Source organism: Arachis stenosperma, chromosome 2, assembly GCF_014773155.1.
Source record: "Arachis stenosperma cultivar V10309 chromosome 2, arast.V10309.gnm1.PFL2, whole genome shotgun sequence".
Taxonomy (NCBI): Eukaryota; Viridiplantae; Streptophyta; class Magnoliopsida; order Fabales; family Fabaceae; genus Arachis; species Arachis stenosperma.
This window is the reverse complement of record NC_080378.1, coordinates 2,128,234-2,142,557: the sequence shown is the minus strand read 5'-3', so window position 1 is coordinate 2,142,557 and position 14,324 is coordinate 2,128,234. Positions and strand designations below refer to the sequence as shown.

The window sequence follows — 14,324 nt, the reverse complement described above, 5'->3', positions numbered from 1 at the left end:
ATTTAAGAGAAAATTTTTAAAAGATGTCTTGTGCTTATTAAAGTAAAAAAATCTAATATAATCTTATACATTAATTAATATCTAAATATAATTTTTAATATTAATATTTATTATAATATTTTTAAATTTTAAAAATTATTTTATTAAATATATTTATTGTTATTTGTATTCATTAAAGTCATTTTTAATTCAATTTATTCAATATAAATACTATAATTTTTAACAAATTATCTTTTAAAAATGATTTTTTATAAATTATTTTTAAAAACTAAAAATTTTGCCAAATTCAACTAGGTCAAAATGGTTAATTTTAAAAAATAAAAACTTTACCTAATCAAATTAAGTCAAAGTCAACAAAAATTTTATTTTTAGGAAAAGTTTAGGGGGCCAGCAGTTTTATTGAATTTTGGCCAGCATGTAACCAGCAGAGGAAGGTGAGCCATTGGATGAAATCTCGTACCAATCTCACACCATCAAATCATCATTGATGGCTAGTTGATGGCTAACAATCACAAAAATTGCTGGCCCCTAGCATTGCTCTTATTTTTAATCTAAGTTTGTTCACAAATTTGAAATTTCTAATACCCTTGTACCCTACTTAATTAATTGGTCTTTTAAACAATATTATTCAGCTTTCACACTTTCTGCAATTCCATGTTCTGACTTCTGAGAGAACCACCTCGGCATCACAAAAAAAAATGTCTTTCAATTCGATTTTGTGGTGTCATCCAAAACTGATTCTTCTCACTGCTTTGTTACTGTTTGCTTCTTCTCTCTGCACTTCTGCAAGTGAAGGTGAACTTGTTGGAACAACGGTTTCTGGTGGCAACTTCTTCACCGTTTCCAGCTTCAGCTACCCTGAGACGACTATCAAGCCCTTTGATTTGCGCTATATCCGAGGTTTATGAATCAATTGGCATTGACCCTTTTGTTCATATGCTATGAATTGTTATGTTTTTGTTACTCATGAAGCTTTTTGATGGGTCAAGATTGGTTTTTTGAACTATACTTTCACTTTGTGTAATAAAAAGCTTCTCTTTTTATGCTATATGAATTTCTGTGGTGGTGGTGTTGTTTCTCCTTAAGAAGCATTGTTCCAGTGTGAATTTTGATGTGTCAAAATTGGATTTTTAACTATACTTTGATACTTTCTCTCTGTGTGACAAAAGTTTCTCTTTTATGCTATGAATTTCTGTGTTGTTGTTGTTGTTGCTCATGAAGTGTTTGCTAGTGTAAATTATGATGGGTCAAAATTGGATTTTTGAAGTATACTTGAATTTGTGTGATAGTATTTTCTCTTTAAGTTCATCTTTTTTTTCTGTTGATGTTTTATAGTGGTATATAGTTCCTAGTCTTCAAATTGTTGTTGGTTTTGAACTCTGAGGAATTGGGTAGTTGTTTAATTATGCAATTTTCATGTTTGATCTTTCTATGACAAGGGTTTAAGGTAAAAGTTAAACCCTTTTGATCATATGAGTGTTTTGGTTTTCTGTTAACTTCTGTGTAAGTTGACATTGAAGAAATAGATGAATATTTTGATGGCAATAGCCTATTATTGTGGGGCCATTGAATGAATTTTTGCCTTGATGACTTGTTGATATAGTTCTGATTGTAAGTTTGTGATAGTTGATTTGTGATCATTGTGCTGCCTCATTTTTGTGCCTCTTTCTCTTTCCTACCTACCATTGCTTATTTATTCAAGAATCAAATGTATGTATGGATACTTTGGATAGGTTTAAAACCACTGGCACTTCTTATCATGTTGAACTTCTGTAACATTTTTGCTTTCTAATGTTTTAGTGATTCAATTTGGTATAAGATACTAAGCACTGTTAATTTGGAGGAATAAAATCTTTGTCAGACTTATCGATGATCTTACTGACTTGTCCCTTGATGGTTTCTTATGTTGCAGTTGATATACCGCCATCGTTTTCTGCTGTGTCCATAGCATTGAACTCAGATGTAGATCTTGTAAGTGTATCTGTAACTTATTTATTTATTTTTTTAAATGTTTTACATAGGAGCACCTTAGAACCCTAGCATTGGTATTCAGTGTTGGTGGATCTTGCTGGGGAGTCATTTCTTTTAGATTAAATTAATGTCATTTGCTTCTATTTTGACATTGATTTTAGTCTTATTCTGCCGCATATGGAATGTTCCAGAGATGCTAATAGTTTAGTTCTGATGAAACTCAAATGTTCTTAATTATTTTTTCAGGATCTTTCAAGGGTCGATCGAATTCCAAAAAGCTCACTGCCAATAATATGTTTCAGAGATGGCAGCCCTCCTCTGCCGGATGCCTTAAACACAACTCTGAAAGATTCAGTTGTCTCAGGTAGAAGTCCATATTCAAACATATTCTAATAAATTTGTTTTCTAAGGTTAAAGTTTGAGTATATAAGTTCTATCTTAAATTTCTTTGAGAGATGTTTTTCAAATTGTTAGAAGATTTTCTATCCTACATTATGATCAGCAGCAATTGTTCACCATCTTGTTCTCCGTATTCTTGACCACGAAAAAAGATCAAGTACTCTTTCTGCCTGTAAAATAATTAGTTCCACGTTATAATTACTTCTTGTTTTTGTTGTTTCTTCAGGAATAAATGATCTTGATGTGGAGCAGTGCTTTCCTATGCAGAAGAATATCACTATGAGATTGACAAATGAACAGGTATTGTCATTCATTTCTTTATTCTGTTATGTTGGTATTATACCTTCAAGCTTGGTGTTTTCTTTCCTGCATCCTATAAAGCTCACAAGTGATTTTACTTATTGCTGTATAGACCGTAAACACGAATTATTGTTTAGATATCTGCAGGCGCTTGGTACATTGGTCTATTCAATGGCATTGGAGCGACAAGAACACAATCAAAGATGGTACAGTTTATTATTCAAATATTACTTTTATCATGAAGAACTCTGAATATTTCGAGTATACCTTGTTACTTGCTGCAATATTTCTTTTCCTTTCGGTTCTGCCTTGTTGAGTTGAATTTAGTTGTCATCTTTAGTCAAATAAGAATTATGTCAAATTGCCAATACATACTTCCTAACTCCTCTATGCTTGACTCATTCCTATCAAAGTACCAATCCACTGGCTGCATATGTATGAATAATATTACTTCTTTGTCTTTGCAGATTAACCGAGGCTCATCATACTCCTTCATTGCTAATATAAGTGTGGAAGCATGCACGAATTCGATGATGAAGGGGGTGTTCTGTAACAGTACAGTCTATCCACTTTCATGCACATCGTCCAATGCCTTTAAATATTATGATTTGGATGCTACAGAGGTGAAGAAGCCGATGATGGAAAATGCTCTGACCTGCAAAAATAACTTCGAAACTTCGTGTGTTCAGGAAGGCGTACCACAGTTCCATTCTTTGGATATAACAAATATGGCAGAAGAATTGACCATTACAGCAGCAAATATCAGATTCAACTCTACATCTTCAAATAGCACTTCTAGTGCAGATGATTTTAAGTTAATGTGTTATGCTCGCCATGGTGCAATTCCTTCAGAGACTTCGCATGATTATTCCAGTGATTTGAGTAAATCCCCTCTTGTTATTCGTGCTCCACAGATTGGTCGTCTATACATTAGTATATTACCGGTTAATCTGGCAAAAACGTCAGATGGAACTCAGGATGGCAATGCCAAAGTTTGCTATTCAATGGAAACACAAGTGGTTCAGTGCCCTCTTGGTAAAGCTGGACCGAATTGCACAATGGATAGCTACACACTTCAGGTAGTATTAATTGCAAGATGTTACTCTTTGATATAATTCCTTTTTTGTTGTCCCTTAAAGTATTTTTTTTTCTTTTTTCCAAGAAATTAAAGATTAATTCCAAATCATGTCAGAAGAATACCATGAAGCTAAACAGTTGAAGTTTTTCAAATATTTAATTCAAGAACATCTTGCAACAGAATCAGTTCTATATCTTAAAGCTTGAATATATTTTCTTGCGTGAATAGTTTATTGAAAAAATAATAATGGTTGTCTGCAGACAGTCCTAAGTAGAATTCCAATGCCGTTCGAATCATATTATTTACCAGTTGGTGAGGTAGAAATGGCAGAGTCGGCAAATTTTCCTCTTGAGCCACTTTCAAACAACACAATGAACCAAGGAGGAACTGATAACATTTGGACTTACTTTATTTTGGACATTCCTCGTGGTGCAGCCGGACGAAATATTCATGTACGGCTATCCTCAGATGTGAAGATTAATTATGAATTTTATGCTCGATTTGGTGGATTACCTTCTCTTGAGAGTTGGGACTATTATTATGCTAACAAGACAAGGAAGAGCGATGAATCGGCGTTTTTCATGCTATATAGTTCAAAAGATGACAATGTTGATTTTTACATTATTTATGCTAGAGAAGGAACATGGGGTTTTGGTTTAAGACATCTTAATGCAAGCGGCAATTCTTTGAAAGCACAAACTGCCATGTCTATTTCACTCGAAGGATGCCCGAAACATTGCTCTTCTCATGGTGACTGTAGATATTCTTTTGATGCTAGCGGATTGACATCATATAGGTATATGTTAAACCCTTTCTGTTTATCTAATTTATCATCCCTATTTACCTCTCATTTGTTTTGCTAAATTTTGTGTAAAGAATCAGATGCTAAGTTTCATAGTTTATTGGATCGAGTGTTTTGTTCTGGTTTCCAATTTCCTTGATATTTTTCTTACAAATTGTCTTTACTTCTTGTCCTCAGCTTCTGCTCTTGTGATCGGAACCACGGGGGCTTTGACTGTAGCGTTGAAATTGTATCGCATAAAGGTAAATCATTCTAAGTGGTGCTTCTTGTAAGTGTATTAGTTCAAACCATGTAGTTAATAAACATATTTCTGGTCAATCATCTTTTTTGTTTACTTTTCTATTCACCGAGATCGACATGAATGTTTATTTAACATATTATGTAAATGTATTTTTTATTCGTTGAGTAGTTTACTTTGGAAACTTCATTCCAAATATATTAATCTAAAAAGCTTGAGAATGTTTTTCTTGCTTGTTTCCAATTCAGTTTGTTAAATATAAATTTCCTGTTGAGTTTCAATTCAGTTTGTTATATATTTTTGTTCTTAAAACTTAGTTACTAAAATTTTTGCAGGGCACATAGTGCAATCGATTTTTCTCATTGCATCGAATGCAGCAGCAATGCTTCCTGCCTATTGGGCCCTTCGGCAGAAGGTGGTTCTTTATTCTTTACTTTATTTAAACTAACGGAGACACAGCTTTGATTCGCCGTTAGTACTCGTATTGTTGAATGAGAGAGCATTTCATCTAAATTTTCGACGAATAAAGTGACTTATTGTATGGACGATGATGCGACCCTTTATGCAGGCATATGCAGAATGGATTTTGTTCACTTCGAGTGGAATTTCGAGTGCGATTTATCATGCATGTGATGTAGGCACTTGGTGTCCCTTGACCTATAATGTTCTTCAGGTTACTGCTCTGCCTTCATTCTCTCTTTTCCTCATTTTCTTAAATTTTAGTTTTGTTTTCAAACCATGAAAGCAAAAGATGTTATTAGATTGGATTGACAAACATAACATTTAAGTCTCCTATGTAATCGTTTCGAGCTTCAATAATCTTATACAATCTGACATCTGAGTTAGGATTTGTGTTCCTAATTGGATGAATTATGCTGTCCGAGCTTAATTTTCGCTGTTTTAAACGTTATTATTTCAGTTCATGGACTTTTGGCTTTCTTTCATGGCCGTGGTTAGCACTTTCGTGTACTTAGCCTCGATCAATGAAACACACAAGAGGGCAATCCACACAGCTGTTGCTATCTTTACTGCACTCATGGCTGCAACCAAGGCGACCAGGTACTCTCAATGTTGACGAAAACAACTTCGACTTTGACGCGTGCATGCATTTGCTGATCGAAGCTTTTAAGCTCTTTTTAGTTTGTTCATGTTTATCTTACATTGATTGTGATTTCGATTGCGACAGATCTTCGAATATTGTTCTTGTGTTTGTGCTTGGAGCTATTGGTCTTCTAATTGGCTGGTTGATAGAGGTCTCATCAAAGTATAGGTCCCTTTCATTTTCATTCAGATTCTCACCAAGTTTCCCTCAAAGGTGAGTACAAAACTACAAATACAAATACTAGTATTGAGTATAATACGATACGATACGATTCATAAGTACAGCCATTCTATGAAAATTTCTCACAAGGTTAAGATGTTTGAGGTAGCAGTAATTAATGCAGATATTCGCGAGTAAAAACGAAGTATTTGTGTATCATAGATGGTAGATTTGTCTATTTGCATAATCGTTATTGAAAAACTGTAACAATGAGGTTGTATTGCAGCTTGTTAACTATAAAGGATTGGCTCTATAAGCTTGTCATGTTGCTTTGGAGGCGGTTCCATTGGGGTTTCGCATTGGCCGGTTTCATCGCATTAGCCATGGCAGCAACAAGCTGGGTACTTGAAACCAGTTCAACCTACTGGATATGGCATAGGTACTTATTTTCGACCTTCTTTTCGTCGTTGTTTCTCCGCCCTTCGCCAACTAACATTCGCGCTTTCAAACCGTTTTTGCAGCTTTTGGCATGTCACAATATACACATCATCTTTCTTCTTTCTTTGCTCAAAAGCAAGTAATGTGGATGCAGAGGAGGATCAGCTACCTACGACGGAAAACTATGCGCTGGCTCGCCAGGACTCGTTTTCGAGAAGCGAGTCTTAAAATTTTGGTTGACACAAGCATGATAGGGGAATTGGAATTAGAAATCAACACTGAAGTGAACATGGAGGCCAAAGATGAGAGCAAGTTACCAACAACAGGTTATAGTCTCTTGTAAATTCTTAACCTCATAACAAAGTTTGAGTTTGTCATGAGAGTAAATAGGATTTAAAATTCATGTATAAGGTTTATTGGAAAAATTGTATAGAGAACTAATCTTAGATATATATTTTTTAGTTTTGATTTTTACCCCTCATATGACACTTACCATTAGGAATTTAGAATTTTTATATATATTTTTTCATAGCAGTAAATATTTGAGGCTTAAGTCATGAGTTTGTATAGTGAAATATTCCCTTTCATATTGGAAGATACTTCTATTTAACATTTATGCTTAAGCATTCTCAATGAAAAACTCTAAGACAAACCAAATGTTGGGTCTTAAAATATACACTATGCTTCTATTACATTATTAGATTGTTTACTTTGATTTCTAGCATTGACTTGTATTATTTTTAACCAATCCATTATGAAAGGAGTTAAATTTTATATAGATAGGAGTTCATTTTTATAACCATTGATTGAGTAGATAACAATATAATATACAAAATACTGAATTAATGATAATAAATGCTATTCTTTGAAAAGTTGTTGGATGGTACTTAAGTATCAAAGTAGGTATGCTTAAAGTAACACGACCAAGTTGATAGAGACTTGTTTTCTTGTCCTATAAAAAATTAAAAGAAGAATTTTAATATGCTTTTTATATACTAGTTTTCATTGGTATTTAGGGATGAGCACGGGTAGTGGATACCCGATTATCCGTCCGAACCGAACCGAACTAATTAAATTGGTACTGAAACCAATGGGTAATTGGGTCCAACCCAAATCAAACCGATCACTTTTGTTAGTGATTGGTTCGGGTATCGATTTTAGGGATATGGAACCCGAATCAACCCGCAAACTTGATCATATATTAATTAAATAAAAAATAAAAAATATATATGGCTTTTCTATTACATAATGATTATTCATTGTTAATATTTTTGGATTTTAATGAGTTTAGTTTTTAATGTATTTAGTGTTTAACATGTTTGGATTATTTTTATTGATGTTACATGTTTATTGTACTTGTTGAGTTTTTAAGATGAAAATTTGATTTTTTTTATAAATGTCAATGTCATCGGGTACTCAATTATCCGAACCGAACCAATCCGTTTTTAATCAGTTTGGTTAATCGGTTTAGTTTGATTCGAATACATGTACAAAAAAACATAAATTCAAACCAAACCAAACCAATTACATTCTGATCGATTAGATTCTAATTTTATCATAAATCCGAACCAAACCGACCCGTGCTCACCTCTATTGGTATTGTTTCATAATTTAAGGGCAATTAAAAAGTGTTAGGAGAATAATATATTTTTATCAATATTAATTAATATTTTGAGTTAACACTTTATTTTTAAACTAGGATTTACAATTTATAATTTAGTATAAAAATATTTTTGTTAACCAATTGTTAACAAAGATAAATTTTTATTAGTCATGTAGTACTTCTCTATTACTTATTATCTAAGAACTTTACAAAATTTAATTTTAACTATATTCTTCTTTTTTCTTTTTATCTTTCCACATATGCTTATTAATAATCCATGTTTAAGACCTGTGATTGTAATTTCTCTCAACAAAAATATTCTTTATTCTAAGAATTTGAACTGAATAATCGAGAAAAGATGAATTTGTTTATCACTTGACCAATTTTAGCTAGCCATTTTATCTTTATTTTATTTTGTTTTATTTTTTGAGAGATAAGATATGTTAAAATGACACTAATGAGTAATGACCTAACATTGAATGAAGCTTTTATCCAACTAATGAAGCATATTTTAAGAACATAATAATAAAAATATTTTAAATTCTTAGTTTATTCAATGTATTAAAATTTTAGTAAATTATTTCTTTTTATAATATTCTTAAGATGTGTTCCTAGGACATATGTTAGAAAGATCCAATAATTAATTAGTAAAAGTTAGGATTTACTAAATTGAACTGAATAATTAACTAACAATAACCCTATTAAGACTTAGCAAAACCAACAAGGTTCAACACTAAGTTGAATGAGATTTATTTTAAAATTTAGAGTTGGAACTTGGAAGTACAAGTTGCTTACTGTTCCTACCCTGGCCCAATAATAAAGGCCCAGGTCCAAATAAGAGGCCCAGTCCAGAGGATCGAGCCTTACTAAGCGCCAACCTTCACACTTAGAAGTCGGTGTCAAACCCGACTTACTCCCAAGAAGTCGGGACGGAGAATAGCTGGCAGATAAGCACTCGTTCAAATGAGTAACTGCCCCTAAAATCTCTCCAACTACTTTAGTCAAGCCATATCTTAACCTCCCTAAGATAATGGGACGGTTAACACCCTAAAAATATGGCACTACTCCAACGGTGGTTATTGGCTCACCACTACAAATACCCTGACACCCCTCAGGTATCTCTAAGCCCAATACTCTCTAGACCTGCTCACACCCTTGCTAACTTAGGCATCGGAGTGTCTTTGCAGGTACCACCCCCCATTCACTCACAAGCATAAGTCGGAAGGAGGCTCCAACGTGCAAACCAGCTCGGAAGCCACCATTCGCGGACAATTGGGCCAACCAAAACCATCCATCTTCTTAATCTCCGGTTACCCACCGTAACATTGGCGCCGTTGCCGGGGACCCGAGAGATCATCCAACGATGGCAGATAGATCCCACGAAGAAGGCCACGTAGAGACAGACTCAGAACAAGAGAATCTGGACACAGGCCACAACGATGTGGACCTCACCTCCCACCAAGAAATCGATAATCAACACAGGGAAGGCACTTCCGGAATAAAGAATCCGAAGGTAAACTCCTCAGAAGGGCGCGAATCAGAAAAAGAAGGACCATCCCATGTAACTGAACTCATGGGATTAGTCCATAGCCGCCTGGAGCAATTAGAACAGGAGCGAGAGCAACAAAAGGAAACTGAAAAGAGCCTAAAAGAGGAGATGGAACGACGGAAAGAGTTAGAAAGAAAGCTCTTACAGTTGGAATCCTCCCTCAAAAGTCGCAACTCCCGCGATGAACACGAAGAACCACCTTTAGGTGGGGAGGATCCCTTTAGCGAGGACATCATGAGGGCTAAAGTTCCGAGAAACTTCAAAAGCCCTGACATGGACCTCTACGACGGGACCACGGATCCGAAGCATCACCTGAACAACTTCAAAAGTCGGATGTACCTAGCTGACGCTTCCGACACTACACGGTGCAAGGCCTTCCCGACCACTCTATCGAAAGCAGCGATGAAATGGTTCGATAGCCTCCCCCCGAGGTCGGTTACTAGTTTTGAAGACCTCTCGAGGAATTTTTTGATGAGGTTCTCAATCCAGAAAGACAAAGTGAAACATGCACCGAGCCTCCTGGGAATAAAGCAGGAGGTCGGAGAATCTTTACGAACCTACATGGAAAGGTTCAACAAAGCATGTTTGGAGATTCAAGACCTACCCACCGAAGCAGTAATAATGGGGTTAGTCAATGGACTTAGGGAAGGTCCTTTCTCGCAGTCCATATAAAAAAGATACCCCACCTCCTTGAGTGATGTACAGGAAAGAGCTGAAAAGTACATCAACATGGAGGAAAACGCCAAATTAAGAGACTTGAGTTGGCGACCCGGACCCCCTCCCTCAACAAAAGAGAGGGAAAGGGAAGCCAAGAAAAAAGAAGAACTCGGTCTCGAAAGGCCGAGAAAATATCACTCTTATACTCCTCTGAAAGTCTCTATAGTGGACGTATACAGAGAGATTTGTAACACTGAGAGATTGCCACCCCCTAGACCCATTAAAAACAAAAAAGGGGGAAGCCGCAACGATTACTGCGAGTACCATAAGATATATGGTCACTCCACAAACGACTGTTACGACCTTAAAAATGTGATAGAAAAGCTGGCTAGAGAAGGTCGGCTTGATAGATATCTCATAGAAAGGTCGGACGGTCACGGAAAGAGAAAGCGAGACGACAGGGATAGAAGAGACCCACCACCGCAAACTCCAGAAAGACATATCCATATGATCTCAGGAGGGTTTGCGGGAGGAGAACTCACCAAATCCTCTCGCAAAAGACATCTCAAAAGAGTCTATCAGGTCGGGAAAGAGCCATCTGACCTCCCTACCATTTCATTCACAAAAGAAGATGGGCGAGGAATAACCCCTGGACATGATGATCCAATAGTGATAACCATGATCCTAGCAAATGCCCATCTCCACAGAACCCTGGTGGACCAAGGAAGCTCGGCGGACATCCTTTTCAAGCCTGCCTTCGACAAGCTAGGGTTAGATGAGAAAGAATTAAGAGCTTACCCCGACACCCTATATGGATTAGGGGACACGCCAATAAAACCACTAGGATTTTTGCCCCTTCACACTACTTTTGGAAAAAGGGGAAAAATCAAAGACTCTGAGTATAGACTTCATAGTCATCGATGTGGGGTCAGCATATAATGCTCTAATCGGCAGAGCTACCCTCAATCGACTCGGAGCAGTGGTATCTACTCCTCACCTCTGCATGAAATTCCCGACCTCAGCGGGAATAGCAACGGTAAGGGGAGATCAAAAGTTGGCAAGGAAGTGCTACAATGAAAGCCTAAACCTAAGGGGAAAGGGCAGAGAAGTTAACACAATAGAGCTCGGTGGCGCAAGGGCCAGAGAAGAGCTACGACCACAACCAGGAGGAAAAACTGAGGAGATACAGGTTGGTAAAGAGGAAGGGAAGAACACTCATATAGGAGCCAACCTAGGGGAAACCCTAAAACAAGGGTTGACTAGGCTCCTAAGAGATAATTCCGACCTCTTCGCCTGGAAGGCCTCTGACATGCCTGGGATTGACCCCGAGCTCATGTCCCACAAGCTCTCGGTTTATCCAGAATCCCGACCTGTACAACAAAGAAGACGCAAGCTCGGCCCAGAACGAGCCCTAATAGTGGAAGAACAAGTACAGGCGCTCCTGGAAGCTGGCTTCATCAGAGAAGTCAAGTACCCAACATGACTAGCCAATGTAGTGCTAGTCAAAAAACAGAACGGCAAATGGAGAATGTGTGTCGACTACACCGACTTAAATAAGGCATGTCGTAAGGACCCTTATCCCTTGCCAAGTATTGATACCCTGGTAGACTCTAGCTCCGGGTACCAATACTTATCATTTATGGACGCCTACTCGGGATACAATCAAATCCCGATGCACGAACCCGACCAGGAGAAAACATCATTCATCACACCCAGAGCTAATTTCTGCTACGTGGTCATGCCATTCGGATTAAAGAATGCAGGGGCCACATATCAAAGGTTGATGAATAAAGTGTTTTCCTCTCACCTGGGGAGTCTAATGGAAGTATACGTCGACGACATGCTGGTAAAAACAAAGAAAGAAGACGACCTCTTGACAGACCTCTCGCGAGTCTTCGACACTATAAGGCTGCACGGGATGAGACTAAATCCCGCAAAGTGTGCCTTCGCAGTGGAAGCAAGGAAATTCCTAGGATTTATGCTAACACAAAGAGGGATCGAAGCCAATCCCGACAAGTGTAGAGCCATCCTAGAAATGAAAAGTCCGACTTGTTTGAGAGAAGTCCAGCAGCTAAATGGCCGACTTGCAGCCCTCTCCAGATTTCTGTCAGGATCGGCACTGAAATCCCTTCCACTATTTTTCTTATTAAGGAAAGGATGCCAGTTCGAATGGACTCCTGAATGCGAGGAGGCATTCCAGGAGTTCAAAAAGTTTTTAAGCCAACCTCCTATTCTAACCCGACCCGTACCTGGGAGAGACCTCGTCCTATACTTATCCGTAGCAAACAAGGCTGTCTCGTCAGCCCTGATAAAAGAAGACGAGGTCGGACAACATCCAGTCTACTTCATCAGTAAAGTTCTACAAGGCCCCGAACTAAGGTACCACAAACTAGAAAAGTTTGCTTACTCCTTAGTAGTAGCCTCGCGAAGGTTACGACCTTACTTTCAAGCCCACACTATAAGAGTCCGTACGAACCAACCCATGAAGCAAATCCTCCAAAAAAACGGATGTTGCAGGGAGAATGGTTCAATGGGCAATAGAGCTCTCCGAGTTCGACTTAAGATATGAAACTCGGACAGCGATCAAAGCTCAATGCCTCGCCGACTTCGTTGCAGAATACGCAGGGGAACAAGAGGAAAAACCAACTACATGGGAACTCTATGTAGATGGATCCTCCAACAAAACGGGAAGCGGCGCAGGCATAATATTGGTAGATGAAAGAGGAACCCAGATAGAGGTTTCTCTAAAGTTTGAATTCCCAGCCTCAAATAATCAGGCAGAATATGAAGCCTTGATTGCTGGGCTAAAACTAGCAGAAGAAGTCAGTGCTACAAAGGTGATGATATACAGCGACTCGCAAGAGGTGACCTCCCAAATAAGTGGAGAGTATCAGGAAAAGGACCCAAATATGAAGAGGTACTTGGAAAAAACTTTGGAATACCTTGGGCGCTTTGCAGAAACCGAGATCAAATACATAACTCGGGATCTGAACTGCAAAGCAGACGCCCTATCCAAGTTAGCAAGTACCAAACCAGGAGGGAACAACAGAAGTCTGATCCAAGAAACCCTCCAGGAACCCTCAGTAATAAAAGATAAACAAGAAGTACTTGAGGTAGTCGGTTTAAACCTCGGATGGATGAACCCCTTAGTTGAATACATGAAATTCGACATCCTCCCTAATGAGGAGAAAGAAGCTAAAAAGATCCGAAGGGAAGCACAACACTACACCTTGGTGAGAAATATCCTCTACAGAAGGGGGATATCAACACCATTGTTAAAGTGTGTACCGACCTCGAGAACCACCGAGGTATTGGAGGAAGTACATAGTTGAATCTGCAGAAACCATCTCGGAGCAAGGTCACTAGCCAGGAAAGTAATCCGAGCTGGATTCTATTGGCCGACCTTGCAGAAAGATGCCACAGAATTTGTGAAAAAATGTCAACCATGTCAAATACATGCAAATTTCCACGTGGCTCCACCAGAAGAGCTTATCAGTATCACTTCTCCATGGCCTTTTGCAAAATGGGGAATGGATTTGTTAGGTCCTTTTCCCCAAGCGCCTGGACAAGTCAAATACCTGATCGTGGGAATAGATTATTTCACAAAGTGGATAGAAGCAGAAACATTGGCCACCATCACCGCTCAAAGAAGTCGGAGGTTCCTCTACAAAAATATCATCACAAGATATGGGATACCCTATTCCATCACTACGGATAATGGAACCCAGTTCACCGATGCTACCTTCAGAAGCTTAGTGGCCAGTATGAAAATCAAACATCAGTTTACCTCGGTGGAGCACCCACAAGCCAATGGGCAAGCCGAGGCAGCCAACAAAATCATACTGGCAGGACTAAAGAAGAGACTGCAAGAAGCAAAAGGGGCTTGGGCTGAAGAGCTCCCTCAAGTGCTATGGGCTTACAGGACAACACCCCAATCCGCCACTGGAGAAACACCCTTCCGACTAGTCTATGGTGTGGAGGCAATGATACCAATAGAAATCAGTGAGCAAAGCCCAAGGGTAATTCTC

At 38.0% G+C, this 14,324-nt stretch overlaps 1 protein-coding gene across 1 annotated transcript; it reads left to right on the top strand.

The window, feature by feature from the left end:
- Positions 1 to 633: 633 nt before the first annotated feature.
- On the top strand, positions 634 to 7,145 carry LOC130962335 (uncharacterized). The gene is made up of 14 exons (XM_057888555.1): positions 634 to 900; positions 1,913 to 1,971; positions 2,218 to 2,335; positions 2,597 to 2,670; positions 2,808 to 2,876; positions 3,138 to 3,749; positions 4,009 to 4,544; positions 4,728 to 4,792; positions 5,124 to 5,203; positions 5,357 to 5,461; positions 5,708 to 5,847; positions 5,975 to 6,103; positions 6,336 to 6,488; positions 6,571 to 7,145. Exons 1-14 carry the CDS (start codon positions 699 to 701, stop codon positions 6,713 to 6,715), a joined length of 2,487 nt encoding a protein of 828 aa, XP_057744538.1. The 5' UTR covers positions 634 to 698; the 3' UTR covers positions 6,716 to 7,145.
- Positions 7,146 to 14,324: the final 7,179 nt, after the last annotated feature.